We start from the raw sequence: 18,050 nt of genomic DNA on the forward strand, positions 1-18,050 counted from the left end.
TTTAACATATAAAACCCTTGTGATTCATTAATGTATCTATGATGCATCTTTCAAACAAATATCTGAATGAACTATTCTTGTATAAAGTTTGTCTCCATTATATTCTCTCCACATAATGTGAAACACAGGTGAGTTTGAGTCGACTGAACTTGAGCCAAACGAGCTGACGTGAAGGACACAAGTACAGCACATATACCTGACACACAACACTGTTTCCTTGTACTGAGAAATGAGGAAGACTCTTCTACAGTTCAGACCATCAGTTCTTAGCGTGGAAGTCCTGATCTGTTAAACAGACTCCACAAAACTTTATATTAAGAAACCACTTTTGATACATTTCCCAAACTATATTTTTCGTAAGAGTTAATATTTAACAGAAGCAATTATCAGCTGATTTCTGATAAAAGAAAAAAAAGTAGACAAGTATTTTTTATGAACCATTTCATTATAAAGCCAATGCATTTAGGGATTTTATATGTACTTTTCTCAGCATGCTAAGTTTTAATTTTGATGTAAAAATACATATATATTATTATGGTTATTAAAATTATATTAAATTCAAACTAAATTGTTACTTTTTTATTTGTTTCTAAATTATTTGAAGTCATACAAATGGAAAAAAATAGTAATAAAATATAAATTAAAAAATTCTAAAATAAATTCCTGCACACATGAAGTTGAAGTCTGGAGTTGGTTATTATATTATATTCATTTGTGCCGTTGGTTATTATATTATATTAATTTGAGATACTACACAAAACATAAGCATCTAATCAAGGTAGATGTGCGTCTGTTATTAATTTTTTATTATACAAATCATTAAGTAAATATATGTTGTTGTTTGGGACTGTTTACTGTATACATGTAGTAGGCTATAAATAAATAAATTGACTAAAACTTATCTGGATCTGAAAAAAAAAAAAAAAAAAAGACAAAAAAAAAAAAGAACCGCACAATAGTACCCTCTACAGGACAGATTGAGCAAATACAACTGCTGTGTTTACAGATCACCAGTCTTTATTGTACATAAAGTTATAAAACGCAACGTGAACATTTAAAAGAGTGACAAACAGCACTAATAAGTCGTCATGAGATCATGTTACCTCGTTCTAATGATCTCCTGTGTAGCTAAACGAATGATCTCATTGAAATCAAACTGAATATATTTCCTCCAGTATCTTCGGTCACGTCCGTACGTCTGCGCTGGATAACACGGACTTCCTGTGTGGGGGCACAGAAACACATTGAAATACCCCTAAATAAAAAAATATTCAAAAAAGACAACAGGTGGAGCGAACAGTCACTAGAAACAAACCGATGCCATGGAAGATTCTGGCCACGGCTCGACCGGAGAACTTCTCATCGCTGCGGCTGGACAGGAAACCTCTGATGTCCGCGCAGATCTGGGCCTCCCAGTCCCTCATCTGAGGACACGGCACAAAAACAGGATTCAGAGATAGACACGAGAGTTCACGACATAAACGAAACTGTGAAAGAGTCACACTTTGCATTTGTTGAGCTCTTCCTCCTCGTCCTCCTCTTCCTCCTGATAGTGTTTGCTCAGGTCCAGGTTCCTCCTCTTGTCGAAATAATGGCGCAGAAGTTCTTTGAGAGCCTGGCTCCTGCTTTCCTCCAGATCATCCATACACAGACTGCAGTTACGATACGCAACGCTGCACACAAACACATCACGTACACTCAGACTGTACAGAGATAATGTGGTTTTATGAAGACAGTAAAGCAGCTCAGTCATGGTGTGTGTGTGGGTCTGACCTGCGGAAGGCTTTGAAGCAGGTTTTGAGCTGGTACAGCTGTGTCCTCTCCTGTGCCATCACTCTGCCATGAAGAAAGGCACAAACCGCATCCAGCTCGTCCGCCGTCAGATCGCCGTATGAGCGGAAATAGAAGGACAGCGCTGAGAACTCCACATGGATGCCGCTCCGTCCTGTGCCTTCATATGAACCGGACGAGACAGGATATAATGGAATTAGGGCTGTCAGTTTATTAGAACATCTTTCATTTCATACAGTTGCCAAATATGATGCAGGGCAACTACTCAATTGCAGTTATGCCCTAAAATCAAGATAGTGGGGTACATAAATGTAAGTTTTTGGCTCATATTTATATCACATGGGGTGAGCATTATAAAATGAGCAGCGAGAGCAATGTCACACAGTGCTGTTTATGTCTGAATAGCACAAATCTAAATGAGATTTTATACAACAATTCAGTTAAGTTTTATTTTTTAAACACAATGTTGTGTTTTTGCTGTCTTGCCAAAAAAACAACAACAAAAAAAAACAACAGGACTGTTGTGCATCTGTGAGCAACACAGCAGTTTAATTTCTGAACAAATTAGCATTTTGTACGAATCATGTGAACCAATGATTCAAAGGCACATTCATAGAGAGAGCCATTTCATTAATTGCTGAATGAATCGACCTTTGAACGAATTGAATGAACCAATGATTCAAACACATTTACCGCCACCTGCTGGCAGTTTTAGTTTCTTCATTAGAGTGTCATCTCATTTATTTAAATACAAATAAATAAATGAAGGAATAAAAGGCATAGTTCATCAAAGAAATACTTAATCTGTCATCATTTTCTCACTCATATCATTTCAAACCCGAATGACTTACTTTTTAACGCAACATAAAAGAAGCAATTTTGAAAACGTTCTGTAACTAAGCTGTTTTGGTTAGCAGACTTCACTGCATGAAAAAAAATACTGAGATTTTTCTCAAAATATCTTAGGTGTAAATATGTGTCCATTGTAGACTAAAGGTTTGTGTGTAATATATTTTCGTTGAATTAAATTTCTTTCTAAAGCTACTATTTGTATAATTTCTCATTTCGCAAAATATTAGCTTTGAATAACATATTTTGTTGGAATTTTCACAGCCAAATTTATTTAGCAATTAATTACCACACCATGTAATTAATTAGATAATTTTTTTTAGTTAATTTCAGTGTCCTTGTTACAAGTTACATGTACTATTATTATTAAAATGACAATAAAATTATGCAAAATTACATGAAAGTAGTAACCCTAAGCCAAATCTTAATCCTAACCATATAGTCAGCACATGTACACGCACTGTATATGAAAACAGAACGTTGTTTATCTTTCTCATGAATCATTATTTATGAATTCATCTTTATTACTTGGATCAATTGTGGCCAAAAAAAAAAAACACACACACAATCTGACTGTCATGTGAAGTATCTATATATTTTTTTCAATACAACTAGGGGAGGTACATTGTTTTAATTTTAGAGGTGCTATGCAATCAGAATAAAGTTTGTTTGGTCCTTTTAGTTTGTCCCACGCATCAGATGATCTGTGAATCACATGGTCTCCTCTCACCCGTGTTTGAACCCCACTGCAGCTGTCTCAGGCCTCTCTTCACCAGAGGAAGCTGCCAGCCCATAGTGTCCGCCAGCTCCACCACGTCAAACTCCAGAGCGTCACATGACTCCACGCGCTCCCCTGCCATGCGTTTGCGCGCCAGAGCCACAGCGACTGGAGGACACCTGACAACATACAAAAATACACAATCAGCACTGATGAGCTTCTAGAAGCATCCAAAGCTACGTTGTCGCACTGTGAAAGAGTAACGTACAGTTTGGTGATTTTGCGGAGTTGTTGTGGACCGCCGTAACACTGCAGTTTACAGATGGAGAGCGTCGGATGAAGAAGCTCCACCCACTGCTGAGGATGAAGCTCCAGGTAACACAACAGGGTCTCCAGACCTAAAACACACAGAGAATTAGATTTAGTGTAAAATATAGAACTTATAGAACGAGAAGAGAGCTATAGTTCATGACAGACTTAACTTAAACTAACAATACTGCATTGAAAAAGCAAAATGTTTAGCTGAAATTCTAAAATTATTCAAACTAATCCTGAAATAAAAATGCCCAGAACCTTAATAAACATCTAAAAAAATTACTAAAATAAGTGTTTTATTAGTTATCTTTTTATATTTATTAATATTTAGAATCAGTTAATTTTCATTTTAGTTCTAGTTATTTTAATTTTTGTCTTTTCCATGAGTGTTTCTTTTATACATATGTAGTTATTTTTTATTATTATTATTTATTTTAGCTTTAGTTATTTTATTAAATCAAGTGAAATTACATTAAACTGAGATTTTTTTTCAACAACATTTTTTGGCAATGGTTTTGACATTAGTTTCAGGTTTAGATTAACCCTGATTAAAATGAAAAAAAGAAAACAATTAAAAATATGAATAAATATTATGACGGTATAGTAATCTATACTGTCATCATCGAATCACCCTCATTACATTCAAAAGAAACAAGATATTTATTTTCATTTAACACTTGTGGAAAATTAACCTGCTCTTGTCCATACAATGACAATGGACTCCAAATAAAGCATAAAAAGCTCCATAAATGATTAAACAATTTGATTGTTTTTGTTTTTTTTTGAGCCAATTCTGGTACTGATTTTGCAAAATATTGCAAGGTAGATAAATGTTGTATTCATTAATTCCTAGATGCACATCCTCCCCAAAATACATGCACATCTCAGGAGAGTGAGTAAATAATATTTGGTTGATCTATCCCTTTAAACATGACATCAGCTCTTCATCAGAACTTCTGTATTACAGCACTCTCTCTCAATGTCTCAAGTCTCACTCTCTTCGGTGATGTCGAGGGTCTCCACGGTCTCCTGCATGGGGATGGCTCTCTCATGTGTGTGACATGCACGCTCTACTCGCACGTCACTCAGTTTCAGACCGCCGTCGCCCTCCTCCGGCTCCTCCTCTGTCGTCTGAGTTGGTTGGTTGTGCTCATGTGGAGCGTGTGTCTGCGGTGGCTGTTGTTCTGTGGGAGTCACGGTCTCAGTCAGCTGCTGCTGCTGGTGTGGATCAGGGTTTTCACCAAACTCCATCTCCAGTAACTCACTGTCAGATACTTCTGCAGCCTGCAGGGTATCACATTCAGACTTCAATGCAACTCAAATAAAAACAAATAAACACAAATAAAACTAATAAATACACTCATAAAATACATTAAAAGAAACAAAAAATAGGAAAATCCAATAAGAAATATATATATATATATAAATATATATATATTTGCAATTACTCAAGTGTCACCTGTGCCAAATCCTGCTGCTTCTGCTGAATCTGTCTGCATTTACATGGAGGAAAAACCTTCTGCACCAGTTTCTTTACTGTATAAAAATCCACTGTGTCTGCGTAGATGTGTCTGCGCAGCTCGTGCAGGTCTGCACCCTAAATGCAATATACAAATAATAGAAAATATACCAATTGTTGCAGTGGTAATTGGTAACTACAATGGACTAATACTATTGAAATTGATTTGTTAATTGACATAAAGCTAAAACTAAATAAAAAATAAATATTAGATGAAAAAACCGTAAATGTAAATTAAAACAGAAATAAAATAATTGTTGAAGTACTAAAATTACTAATATTGAAAATAAATAAAATAAATAAGTAAATAGTAACATTTAAAAACAAATTATAAAAATTACAAAACCACATCATAACATTTCCAATCCTACATCCTCTGCTGTTTTGATATTATTAACTCAAATTAAAAACAAATATAAAAAAAATACATTTTGTTAATTTAAATAAATATGAAAGCTTAAATGTAAATTAAAACTAAAATAAAATAAGTTGAAGTACTAAACTGGAATAGAAATAAATTAAACCTAAACCTAAAATCTAATAAAAATGACAGAACCCTAAATTACTGAAACTTCAACTTAAATTAAAGTAAAAATGAACAAATACTATAATAGTACAGAATATATAGTATAAAGAATAAAATATATTACTAATATTAAAATATTGCTACTAATATAAAATTACAGGTATCTAAAAGTACTTCACAAGTACAGACCTCTGGGTCTAGAAACAGGTGGCAGTGCGCTGGGTGTCCGTCACGTCCTGCTCGGCCAATCTCCTGCACGTAGCTCTCAAAACTTTTGGGCATGTTGTAGTGGACGATCCCACGCACGTCTGACTTGTCCAAGCCCATCCCGAAGGCCACGGTGGCCACCACCACACGCAGCTCCCCGCACATGAAATTATTCTGTACTCGCCGCCTCTCCGACGCAGACATCCCGGCGTGGTACGCCTCTGCAATCCACTTCAGAGGCTTACGGATCTTTTTCCTGGCTGAGATGACGTGGAAGAATGAAATAAATGCCTCCAAACAAAGCGAAGGAGCAGAAGTGTTTTGTATGACAGTGATGTATTTACCAAGGGCTTTTTTCTTTCTCCCTACAGGATTGTCGTCCTCATCCTCTGGTGCTGGTTTGGAGGACTCTCTCAACATCACCCCCTGCAGGCAGGTGCGCAGCAGTGCAGCGATACGGGACGTCTCCTCTCGCCTGGTACAGTAGACGATAACCGACTCTAGAGCGCCAAAGCGTTCGCCCTTCAGCAAAGACACCAGAGCCTGTAGGAAAACACATTAAGATATTTGAGACAAGAGTAACAGCTACGGATGGGCGATATCTTAACATTTGCGATATATTGGTAAAAATTCCCCCAACAATAAGAACTAGTCCTCTCGTGATAATAATGCTAACTTCTAGTTGTTGACATTAGTATTCATCAGTAGTATTACTTCTATGATGTGTATGTGGCGTTTCTGCACAAGAGCGCCCTCTGGCTTCCAGTATGAATTAAACAGTCATTACATTACGTGTGTACTCAGTAATGCTCACAGCACCCTATTTTGTGTAAAAATAGGGAAGATAATACTTTTCTCTAAAGAAACAAGATTCCCTAAATTACTGTTATTTTGATATAGTAATTGCAATAAATACTAGAAATGTTGTGATGTATTTTTAAGCCCATATCACCCATCCCTAGTAACGGCTTGTTCGTGTCCGTGTTCAAGTCCAAAATAACATCATGAAAAAGACCTTTAAGCATTGCATCTCTCTAACATTTTAAATGTTTATTGCATTCAGAGGTTCATTAGTGACTTGGCCAATATTTTTGGAGAATAAAAGTGTGAGTAATAAAATAATTAAAACAAAAGTAAAAATAAAAAAAATAGAAAAGTAATTTGGCCAAAAAACAAAACAAAAAAACAAATCTGAAAAAAATATTTAAATAAATTGATATATATTTAGTGAGTTAAGCAGTGAAACAATCTCATTTCTCTAGTTTAATGTTGTTTAGTTGCATTTGACATCTTGCATGAAAACAAGACTTTCTAAACGCACCTGCTCTTTGTCTCGGTCCATGGACACGGACAGCTGGAGGTTGTGAGGGACAGCAGCAGAACGGACGGCGATTCCTTCTTGATCGCTGATGTCCAGATGTCGGCCGATGTCCAGCGCTGTGGACAGAGTGGCTGTGGCGGTGAGACCCAACAGACAGCGCACACCCAACCGATCCCTGAGCACCTACACAACACAAACATACATTAATTCTGCAGTGATCAAATGAAGCAAAATATGATTCATCTGAGAGACAAACCTTGCACAGTCTCAGGTAACAGGGCCGGAAGTTGTGTGACCATTCAGACACACAGTGAGCCTCGTCGATACAGGCAAAGGCCACAGGGGGGAGCTGGTCTGCAGGAGGGAGGCATCCTGACCCCGAGTGACCTCCGCCAACCAGAGCTTCAGGAGACAACAGCAGGACATGCACCTGACCGGCCTTCACCTACACACACAATAAAATACATCAAACTAAGACACACACGCTCACAGATATAACAAAATATTAATTTAAAAATGAAAATTTGAAATAGTAACTAACTGAAATAAAAAAAGTTGAACTACTTAAATTGAATACTAAAGTTAAAAGAAAAATAAATTGACGCTAAAAAAAATACATTTATAAAAAAAAAAAAAGTGCATCAAAAAATTACTACAACAAACTACCGTGAAAATGCAAACAATAAAAATTATTAGAATTTTTGCCTTGAAATAAAACATTGAAGTTGACATAAAACGACTAAATCTAAAAATACAAATTTTCTTTAAAAATTAACAAAAATTATTTAAATTAATAAAAACTAAAAAAATTATATTTAAAAAAAAGGCAAAAATGACAAATAAAAATGAAAATTATCTCAATAAAAATATTTGTTAATAAATACTATAATAGAGTATTAATGATACTAAAATAACACTGGTTAGGAAAAACTAAGATGAAAAAGACAACTATACCCCTTAGAACTGTATTACATGACATGCTACACATAATTGGTGTATTATTTTACAGTCTTTACCTTTTCAATAGCCGCTTCTCTCTGTTTCTGAGACATGTTGGAGTGGATGCAGGCGGCTTTCAGCTTCGCCGGGAGTCCTGAGAGCTTCACAAAGAATGTGAAAATGAAACAAACACTTTAAATGGTTGTTCTGCCTCGCAGGAGATGTTTTAAGCTACATGCTCATGAATTCTCACATACACAATCTAGCAAATCTGAGTGAGAACTCCCTTCATTAAAAATAGTGTTTCTTGAATAATTAAATGAGATTTCCACTACAAAGTCAAACGTACCTGATCATCCATCAGAGACACCAGAGGAGACACCACCAGCGTGATGCAATTTGACCTCTGGGCGTACAGGTACGCAGGAAGCTGGTAGCACAGAGATTTGCCCATACCAGTGGACAAAACCACTAATGTGGACAGACCTGAATGAAAACAAATCAATAACAGATCAGAGAACCCACTTAACCCTTCACATGCAACTCAAATTCATTTAGCTTTTTGCTTTTCTGAACAGCAAAACTCACTCAAATGTGGATTAAAAATATATTAAAATGTCTTTTAAAAAATTTATTTCAGGCTGAACACAATTTATAAACAACAACATCCATTTTTAAGTCTAAACAGTAAAAACACACAGGAATCCCTTCAATTGTGGTTATTATTGTGCAGTTCACCATTTGGCATGTAATTTGTATCAATTAGCATCAATAATATGATTAATACTGAACTGCAGTATGGATGTGTTGAAATACAGAAATGTAGAAAAGCTTCTGATAACTTCATCCCACCTGAAAGGATCCTCATGATGGCCGTCTCCTGACCAGGCCTGAAGGACTTGTAACCAAAGTCTCGAAGTGCTTCGTATACCTCTGGCGGGACATCTGTGCAAAAATCAAAAGAAAGACAGAGAATAAAAAGACATTTGCACAGAATTAAATCTGCGGTAGGGAACTTTTGACGCTCTAGTGGTTAATAAACAGAACTGCTTGCGTCTTGCGGAAGAACATCGTAGCCGGAACTACTTCTCTGTTTATGTCTATGAAGAATCACAAAGGTACTGGGTTACTCTGCCGCGGTACCCCCGAAGCAATCTAAAATAGTCCGAATATAAACACTTATTATAGGTGCACTCTAGTGATTCAGGACAAGCCAAAAACACGGTTTGGAAAATGGATTCATGGTGTACTCGCTTATTATATACATTTTTCTACATTTTGAACACAAACAAAGTTACGGACCGCAGCTCTGATTGGTTGTTTTTTACCGGGAGCGATGTATTTCTGTAAATGGCAATAGGACCACTGGGAGGAGCCAGAGGAGCTTGATTTTTTTCACAGATTATCTGTCTCATATTCTACTGTCAGGACATTATGACAGGTTTAATAAATATGTAAAAAATATTTTTTTACAAAAGTTCCCTACAGCACCTTTAAGCTCTTACAGCAGATTAATGTGACATACCTTGAACTTTCCCATCATCCTTTGGTCTGTAGAGCGGCTCCATAGGTGGAGGAGGGGCAGGCCGCTCATAATCTGGTCTGATGATATTGAGCAGTATCTCCGCCCCCTGATCCTCCTTCTCAGAGGAGTCTCCGCCCACAGAGGGAGGAGCCACTGAAGTAGGAAAACAAAACATTTACCTTTGCTATTGTGAGTGTTAGGGATACTATAAATGATAATAAATACAAATTTACAAAATTCTTAAATGTTATTATATCTCAGCTAGTTTCCAAGGCAAGAAAAACTAATGACTAAAGTTTAAACTAAAATGAAAACAAAAACTTGTTTCTAAAATCTAATTTTGAATAAAAAAAGACGGGTTGCTAAGGTTTTTCTTGTGACAAGTAACTAATCGCTGTGATTGAACATGTGCCCCATGCAGACCCACCAATAGGCTCTGACCGCAGAGTTCCTGTGGCCCGAGCAACTTCCTCCAGAGTGGGCAGCTCAAACTCCTCTTCCTCTGCTTGGGTTTCCTGCTGTTCTGCAGAACTCACAACAGGAGCTGAAACACAAACCCAGACTATCAATAACATGACCACAAATTCATGAGAGCAGAGTCATGTGACCTGCGCAGCCTCTCACCTCTTCCTCTACAGTCTCGTGCCCAGTGACCCGTCCCGCCGCACTTGTAGCAGGTGTCGCCTTGACGATTGAAGCCACCGAACCGCCCCCTGCCCCTCCCAACTCCGCCCCCAAACCGCTCGCCCTTCAGCTGGAACTTCTGCATGTACATCTAGAATAAGAAAACCACATGAATGAATTACCAAATGAAAACATTTTATGAAGAGATAGTTTCAGTATTTATAATTTCATTATACAAAATAATATTATTAAATTATTTTTAAAATAATTAAAAATTACTTTTAATAATATTACTTTAAAAAAAGTATATAATAATAGTAACAACAACCACACCAGTATTTTACAGAACAACAGTAATTTCAACAGCCTACTGATATTTGCAGATGTCTTCATTTCTTTGCTTTCAAATGTTAGGGCTTTTATTTTGGTGCAAAACCAATGTGGGACTTTAAAGCCTCTTTTTGGATGACAACAGAGATATAATGATTCACAAAACAAATGAGATGGCGGTCTTGTTTCTTCTGGATTCATGCAAATCACATGGATCATACTTCAGATAGGAAATTGCATAAGATTTAACATGCATGAAATCTTATATCAACCATACCAAACAACAAAGGTTTTGGAGCTCTGATGGATGGAAAACATTTCTAGCAAATCACTTCTTAAATGTGTTTGTTTATAGAGCTAGACAGTCGTGGTCACTATATGATAGTGCACTACATCTTGTAAAATTTGTAATTTCGGTGTCATAAATTCATTTGAAACACATATTTGTATCTCACAGTAGAAAGTTATAGCAACAAAAAGGTTGAGCAAACTAATTTCTGGATGAACTATTCCTTAAAAGAAGTAGGTCTTGGTGTTATCAACCAACCTGTTTCCTTAGTGCAGCTCCTCTCAAAGCAAATCCCTTGACATGGGACTTCTTCTTTAAATTGATTTTCACAAAGTTGCCATCAGTGTTTTTGGTTGGCCTGGTTCAGGATGAGGACAATAATTCAGTAAATCACTGAACAAACTTCAGAGAATAACTGATATTTATGGTACCCACCTGCCCCTGACGGTGTTCCTCATTGTATATGCAGCGGCTCTGGCCTCCTCTTCATCCACCTCTCCCAGCAAATTCTCCTGAGGAATTGCTCGTTTCTGGGTTGTTTTTTTCTCTGAACTAGCAGTGTCATCCTCCTCCTCCTCTTCTTCGACTTTTCCTTTCCTTTTTCCTCTTTTTTTGGGCTGATCCTCTCCAGCTGCCTCTCCCTTCTTAGTCCTCCTTCTCTTTTTCACTCCACCTTCCTGTGCCTCAGATTCATCCACGTCATCATCATCACCCTCCCTCTGTCTTTTTCGACCTTTGTTTTTTTTGCCACCTTCGGCCTTTGCTCGGTCACCTGAGTCTTGATCTTTTCTAGCCCTGGGTTTGCGTTTCTTAGCATATGAAGCAGATTTAGGCTCCTCTGAACAGGCCTCGTCATCTCCCATGAGAGCTGCAGTGTTTTTTTGATATACCTGTTCACCATCTGGCCCCGGGGAGCCCAGTTCTGCATCCACCACCACATTGTTCCTTACTAAAGATGCTAATGGATCTTTCTGTACACTGTCCTCTGACAAGGAAGATTTCTTCTTCTCCAGAGAAGCCTTAGGAGATGTCTGACCCTCATTTAATGCAGTTTCGCTATTAACAGTAGGCCGTAAGACACTGTTTTCAATTTTTGACAGCACTGAATTCCCAGCAACAGGTTTCTGAGGTTCCTCTAACTCATCGAAATCCTGGCAGCGTGCAAGCCAGCCGCTGTCCACAGAGGAAAACCTCTTGGTCATGGACTGCTTCAGAAACTGGATCCTCTCCATGCTCTTGTGTGCAGAGCCCACAGCTGGAGAACATGATTTGGAGGGGGTTATGGATGGAAAGGGATCTGATGGCTCGTCCTCAAACTCTGTGCTTGCCGTCTGTACAGGAGGAGCGCTGGGGTCTGGACGCGTGTTAGCTGGCTTTGGTGTGTGAGTGTCTACATCTGTCAGTGTTGCACTGGAGTCTGGAGTGTCCTTCAGTGGTTTCGCTGGTGTTCGGCGAGGGGTTGTTGCTTTTTTCAGAGAAAAAGATCGCTCCTATAATTCAGTACATGTGACAAGAAAATAAGAGATAATCTGTAGCCTATTTATCCAAATGACATTCATTGAGAACTGCTTCAGAGAAAGCACATTTTTCTTAACACAGCCATCAATTTCACACAGATTAAGTTATGAAATGCAAAAAAGCACAACATAGAAAAGATGAATCAGTGGAAATGTTTCTGAATATTTTTCTAATATAATATCCAGATTCTAAATTATGTCTTTTTATAAAATAATAGCTAGAATAAAGAGCTATTTCCACCAAATGTCACAAGGATATCAGTCAAAATAATCAGTAGAAAGGTTTCTGAATATAACATATACATAGTAAAAAAATATATATAATTGTTTTTATAATTTTAAATCTTAAAACATTTTTTAAAAAAATATATATTATATACATGTCTTTTTTATTATCTTTTTAATGATTACAAATTAAATTCTATAGTATTTTATTTTTTAAATTAAACTTTACTTTTATTTTTAAATGATTATTATTTTTTTTATTGCATCAGACTGATTCTTTTTTTATTACCTTGATAATTTATTACTTTTATTTATTTTAATGAAATAATAATAATAAAAAGTCACAAATTTATGACATATTGTAATGAGATTAGATTTTTATGATATCACCCAGCTCAGGATACAGTGTAAGTCACATGCACCTTTGTTAAAGCTCCAAGATTGGTCTTCAACTTCATGCCAAAGTACTGAGCTGAAGCTTTCAGTGTCTCTTTGTCATCTGAAGACAGTTTTGGAACAGCAGCTGGAAGACTCTTCCGGTTGAGGTGAGACCCCCAGCATCCAGACTCCTTAAAACAGTGAACACATGCACATTTAATTAATCTATAAAATATTGAGAAACTACAAAGACGGGTGATGAATGTTCAAGTTAATCAATTCGATGTGTCCTCTTACAGCTGTAGAAGATGGACTCTTTTGGGGTTTTGTCTGATCCTCCTGCTCAGTGCCATTCCTTTCTTTTGCTTCTTTAAGTGAACGGTATTCTTTATAGAGTTCTGCAAAAACAAAAACACACGGTAAAAATATATAATTCAATCCTAACTCATAAAATTACAAACACAACACAATAAACTTACGTCTCGTCTCCTCTGGAGCTTTATCAATGTCGTCCTTCAAAAGAAAAAAATTGTTTTGGACAGTATTAATTAAACAACAGAAGAAAACAACAGATAAAAACAACAATAAAGAGCATAAAAAACAGCTTAAAACAAAACTATATTCCAGAATACTGATTAATATACGACACCTTATTGGGTTTCCTGTTGTTTGTTTGGAAGAAAGACTGTTCCCATTTCTTCAGGAGGATTTTAACATCATTGTATCGATCCATTTATTCACTTTATCCGTGAAAACACATAGAAACACACTCATCCAGCAACTTGTTTGACTTTATAATGCCTTCATAAAACACATCGACGTCAGACTCACTATAAAAGGATCGTGTCAGTTATACAGAGACGCGTGTGCAACAGAAAAGACCACATTTATATTAAATAAATTAGCACTTGTGTTTATCACTCACTAAGCTGCGACTTTTCACTGAACGCGCCAAATGTCAAATCTGCGTGAAAACAATAGATGACTTCCGCCCCTTTCCGGTAATGTCATAATAAAAGTCCTGAACAAACTCATTGCTGAAATCGCCAAGGTCAGATTGCATAGTCAGTTTTATTAACTTTTCTTTAAATAAAATGAAAACATCCCATTTAGAATTTTATATATATTAATCTAAAATATGATTAAGGAAACATAATTTATGTGACAACACAGTTTGGTTTGGTAGCAAGTTAATTTAATAACATAATACATTCTATTAATACAGTATTATTAATATTATATTAATGATATCAAAAATATATCATGGCACTTAGATATATCATATGGTATTTAAATTCAAGTTTCATGTCAATTAGATGGTACTAAACAATAATACAGTGGTACTATAAATATAAACAATGAATAATTATGATTTTCTTCGGACTGAACAGTGATTAAATGTAGCTTTTTCCTTCATAACAGGTCACGTGGTAGCTTTTTCCCATGGACATCACTCGCACAATCTCATTTGAACCCTGTGTATATATACAAATAAATATATAAAAATAAAAACTATTTTAAACAGGATTATTTTTCCAATAGATGTACTGTAGGCTATATGATATCACATATTACAAGTGATAAAAAATATTTGCAAAATAAAAATATTAGTTATACTTAAAACTGTAGAAATATACCTTAGTAGGAAGGATGAGCTGTTCACATATAGCACATGTCTGTGCCAGAATCCTATACAATAAAAATGAGGCCAAATAAAATACAATCAGACATAACAATCATAGATTATTCACATGTTATAACCTGGGTTACTTTTCTAGGCATTTAAATGGTTAAAATATATTTAAAAAAATAATTGTAAACAGACACTCAAAGAAATGTAATCTAATCGACCATTAATTAATAATTAGATTTTATATTCACTGTATGTCTGTTATCTGTGCAGACGTCAGTCTCCATGTCAGTGTGTTGTTCACCTGTGGTAATCTTTCACACAATATATCTTGTTTTGTGTGTCAACACTAAATGGCTGTCCCTCCAGTTTCTCATTACAGATGAAACAGCGGAAACAGTCAGGATGGAAGGACTTTCCCAAAGCCTGGAGCACCTAAAGGGGTCAGAGGTTATCTTGCTGATGGATCATGTGGTAGGACACATTAAACAGCATTCTCTCTATCCATTAAAACACACACAGAATGGTATTCTGGCTGACCATATCTGTGATTAAATATCCGCAGGATGTGCAGACCTCTGCGAAGTGCTTGACGCTGGAATACTACAAGACAAAGGAAGCGTTAAAAGCACAATCTTCTCAATCTAATTTAAGAAATATTTAACAAACAAGACCAGACCACAGACCAAATAATCCTCCTCGCAGAACACCCGTCCTGAAAATTCATAAAACGCCTTCCCTTTCAGTTTCTGGCCTGCGTCGAGGACATGAGAAAACACACACATGATATTGAGTTTATACTGATGTGCATAAAATTTGAATATTGTAAAGCAATGCATATGATTAGGGAAAAATAAGAGATTATCTAGTTAAATGATTTCATTCATTCGGAAAACTTTGCATTTGCTTGCAAAACATTTGCATTCTCTTGCAAAAGTACTGTTTTTCTGCTCACAAAACAATAAGTTCTATTGTGTTCTCTTATAAACTTTGCATTCACTTTGCATATCACTCACAGAAGTATTGTGTTCCTCCAAGAAATATTTGTTTTTCAATGCATTCCGATATACTTTTTTCACTCTTACTTGTTTTTGTAAAATAAAAATGTTACTGTGCCATGGTGCCCTGATGAGTTCTGCATGTATATACAGTACTCATGCCATCAGCCCTGTGTAATATTTCCATGCATCTGAACTGATACATGAGCTGCAGTCTTACCGCAGACACAGCAGGTGAAGCAGCTGTCATGGTACACTTGTCCCATGGCCTGGCAGCCCTGAGCAGCTCCGTAAACACCTCCAGTGCACTTCGCACATGTACCTGCAGACGGCAGACAACACACAGGAGATTCTGCTTTTTATTCAGAATCAATGCAGGGGTGTAAACTACTTTCAGAATTAAAAATGAAAATGGTATATGAATTTTAATACCATGATGTATATCAAAGTGCCATGGTATTACCGCACCATATAAACAGTACATAAAAACTGAATCACAAGTGCATCAGAGTTAAATTCTCTGATTCCTTATTTCATCTTTATATAATTATTTATTCAATACGTATTTGATTAAATTTGTATATAAGTATTTACGTACTTAAAGTAAAGGATATGTTTGGAATTAGGGATGTAACGGTTCACAAAATTCACGGTTCGGTTCGATACGATACACTGATGTCACGGTTCGGTTCGGTTCGGTTCGATACGTTTTAGATACAGCAAAATGTAAAAACATCTCAACTTTTCAGAATGCCGCAAGCGCACCGCGGGTCATGTGACAAGAACCAACCAATCAGCTTCATCCTTTCCTGTAACAACGTTGAGAGCTCAGCCAAGATGAAGGAACAGCTGATCATAGTTGTATATGGATTGAAATTTTGAAATAAATTCAGTAGCAGAGCTACTGCAAGCGATTTTTAGAGCTGCAAATCCATTTATCCTTCGCTGAAATTTCCGCGTCTCATGGAGAGAGCACGTCATTGTTGCTTAGCAAAGACAGACGCCTCAGGAGAAAGACGCGCTTAGCGTTTTCCATGCGTTTTTAGGCACGATATGTGAACGGCCCCTAAGGCGCTCGCTCACTCAGCACGCGCTGAAGGCTCGTTGCAAAATGTCTAATGCATTTAACAGACCAGAAATATAAGATCCTAAAATAACCAACAGGTCTGGTGTTTGGGTTGGATTCCCTGTAAGCTATAGTGTCTAAATGCTGCAGGGATAGTTTGCTGCGTGCATGTTTCTCCTTTTTTTCGTCTTTTCCCAGATAGTACTGACGCATATATCCCAGATATTCCCGCTGTTTTTTTTTTTGTTTGTTTTTTTTGTAATCCCGCTGGTGTACCCTGTCATGTTGCAGATGCGACATACCGTTGTTTTTTTATCCACCACTCTCTTGCCATCACCATTATAGCTTAAAGGGAATCCAAAGTGCACCCAAACACCAGACCTGTTGGTTATTGGAGGATCTTCTCATTTCTAGTCTGTTAAACGCATTGGCTATTTTGCAACGAGCCTTCAGCGCGTACTTAGTGAGCGAGCGCCTGCTGAGTAGCCTAACATAAACATATAAGATGGTGTTTTTTTCTTCTTCGGGAGTGTCAGGGGCGTTGCCTGTTACGTTGTTTGGGTTATTGGGCTACCTTGTTGAACGCATATCATTATATTTCTTTCTCTCTCTTTTTTTTTTTTTCAAATATAATTAATTACTCCAACGAACCGTTCGGTATACATAATGCGTACCGCGTACCGAACCGAAAGCGTCGTACCGAACGGTTCAATACGAATACGCGTATCGTTACACCCCTATTTGGAATAGATAAATAATGAAATTTTTAATAATTGTCACAGAGTAAACATATTTTAACTTCTGACTATGTTCAGAAACTGAAATAAAACTAATTAACTATGCAGTAAATTATAAAATCTTTTTTTCCCAATATGCACTTTAAAGGGAAATTCTTAGCATGCAAACTTATTGTATTCTATCATAAACAATTCTACAGCTTGGTAAACTGAACTGTAAACATAATACACATGCAAATATTTTCACATCACCCCATATTAAGATTCACAACATGGAACTTACCAAAGCATAGAGAGTTTGTGTCCATTTTTTGTGTGTCCCAGACAAAGACAGTAAAGTGTCACTAATATTCAGTTCCTGCAGACAGACTCTGTCTCCGACTGTAAGTGGAGAACATACTGTGAATTCTCCAGTGTGTGAGGGGTGTATTTATATTTGTGTTAAAGCATATGTGTGTGTGCATGTGTGAGAACTGGAGACAGTGTGAAGGCCATTGATGGAAATGTATGATATATATATCACTAAAACAGCTGTGTATCATGGAC

At 36.6% G+C, this 18,050-nt stretch overlaps 2 protein-coding genes across 2 annotated transcripts; both read right to left on the reverse strand.

The window, feature by feature from the left end:
• Nucleotides 1-995: 995 nt before the first annotated feature.
• On the reverse strand, nucleotides 996-14,055 carry recql4 (RecQ helicase-like 4). Its single transcript, XM_052585225.1, has 24 exons — nucleotides 13,723-14,055; nucleotides 13,553-13,586; nucleotides 13,371-13,471; nucleotides 13,118-13,264; nucleotides 11,389-12,443; nucleotides 11,212-11,311; nucleotides 10,335-10,485; nucleotides 10,138-10,254; nucleotides 9,711-9,863; nucleotides 9,038-9,130; nucleotides 8,535-8,671; nucleotides 8,263-8,346; nucleotides 7,503-7,691; nucleotides 7,247-7,429; nucleotides 6,270-6,468; nucleotides 5,908-6,185; nucleotides 5,133-5,270; nucleotides 4,669-4,957; nucleotides 3,627-3,756; nucleotides 3,371-3,537; nucleotides 1,774-1,951; nucleotides 1,505-1,673; nucleotides 1,316-1,424; nucleotides 996-1,221 (listed from the first exon to the last, which is right to left on the reverse strand). Exons 1-24 carry the CDS (start codon nucleotides 13,804-13,806, stop codon nucleotides 1,100-1,102), a joined length of 4,407 nt encoding a protein of 1,468 aa, XP_052441185.1. The 5' UTR covers nucleotides 13,807-14,055; the 3' UTR covers nucleotides 996-1,099.
• Nucleotides 14,056-14,295: 240 nt separating this feature from the next.
• Nucleotides 14,296-17,900, reverse strand: limd1b (LIM domains containing 1b). The gene is made up of 7 exons (XM_052585121.1): nucleotides 17,788-17,900; nucleotides 15,922-16,023; nucleotides 15,390-15,457; nucleotides 15,244-15,306; nucleotides 15,008-15,138; nucleotides 14,711-14,762; nucleotides 14,296-14,548 (listed from the first exon to the last, which is right to left on the reverse strand). Exons 1-7 carry the CDS (start codon nucleotides 17,810-17,812, stop codon nucleotides 14,468-14,470), a joined length of 522 nt encoding a protein of 173 aa, XP_052441081.1. The 5' UTR covers nucleotides 17,813-17,900; the 3' UTR covers nucleotides 14,296-14,467.
• Between the last annotated feature and the right edge of the window lie 150 nt (nucleotides 17,901-18,050).

The sequence above is a fragment of the Carassius gibelio genome, chromosome B19 (genome assembly GCF_023724105.1).
Source record: "Carassius gibelio isolate Cgi1373 ecotype wild population from Czech Republic chromosome B19, carGib1.2-hapl.c, whole genome shotgun sequence".
Lineage (NCBI taxonomy): Eukaryota > Metazoa > Chordata > Actinopteri > Cypriniformes > Cyprinidae > Carassius > Carassius gibelio.

Excerpts from the sequence above, each read along its gene's own strand:
- recql4 (XM_052585225.1), bottom strand. The coding sequence starts at position 13,806 with ATGGATCGATACAATGATGTTAAAATCCTCCTGAAGAAATGGGAACAG. Across the intron at positions 8,347-8,534 it reads TGTCTCTGATGGATGATCAG|CTCTCAGGACTCCCGGCGAA; the intron begins GTACGTTTGACT and ends TTCTTTGTGAAG. Across the intron at positions 1,952-3,370 it reads GCAGTGGGGTTCAAACACGG|GCACAGGACGGAGCGGCATC; the intron begins GTGAGAGGAGAC and ends GTTCATATGAAG.
- limd1b (XM_052585121.1), bottom strand. The coding sequence starts at position 17,812 with ATGGACACAAACTCTCTATGCTTTG. Across the intron at positions 15,139-15,243 it reads GATATTTAATCACAGATATG|GTGCTCCAGGCTTTGGGAAA; the intron begins GTCAGCCAGAAT and ends TGACCCCTTTAG. Across the intron at positions 14,763-15,007 it reads TGTGTGAAAGATTACCACAG|GATTCTGGCACAGACATGTG; the intron begins GTGAACAACACA and ends TTTATTGTATAG.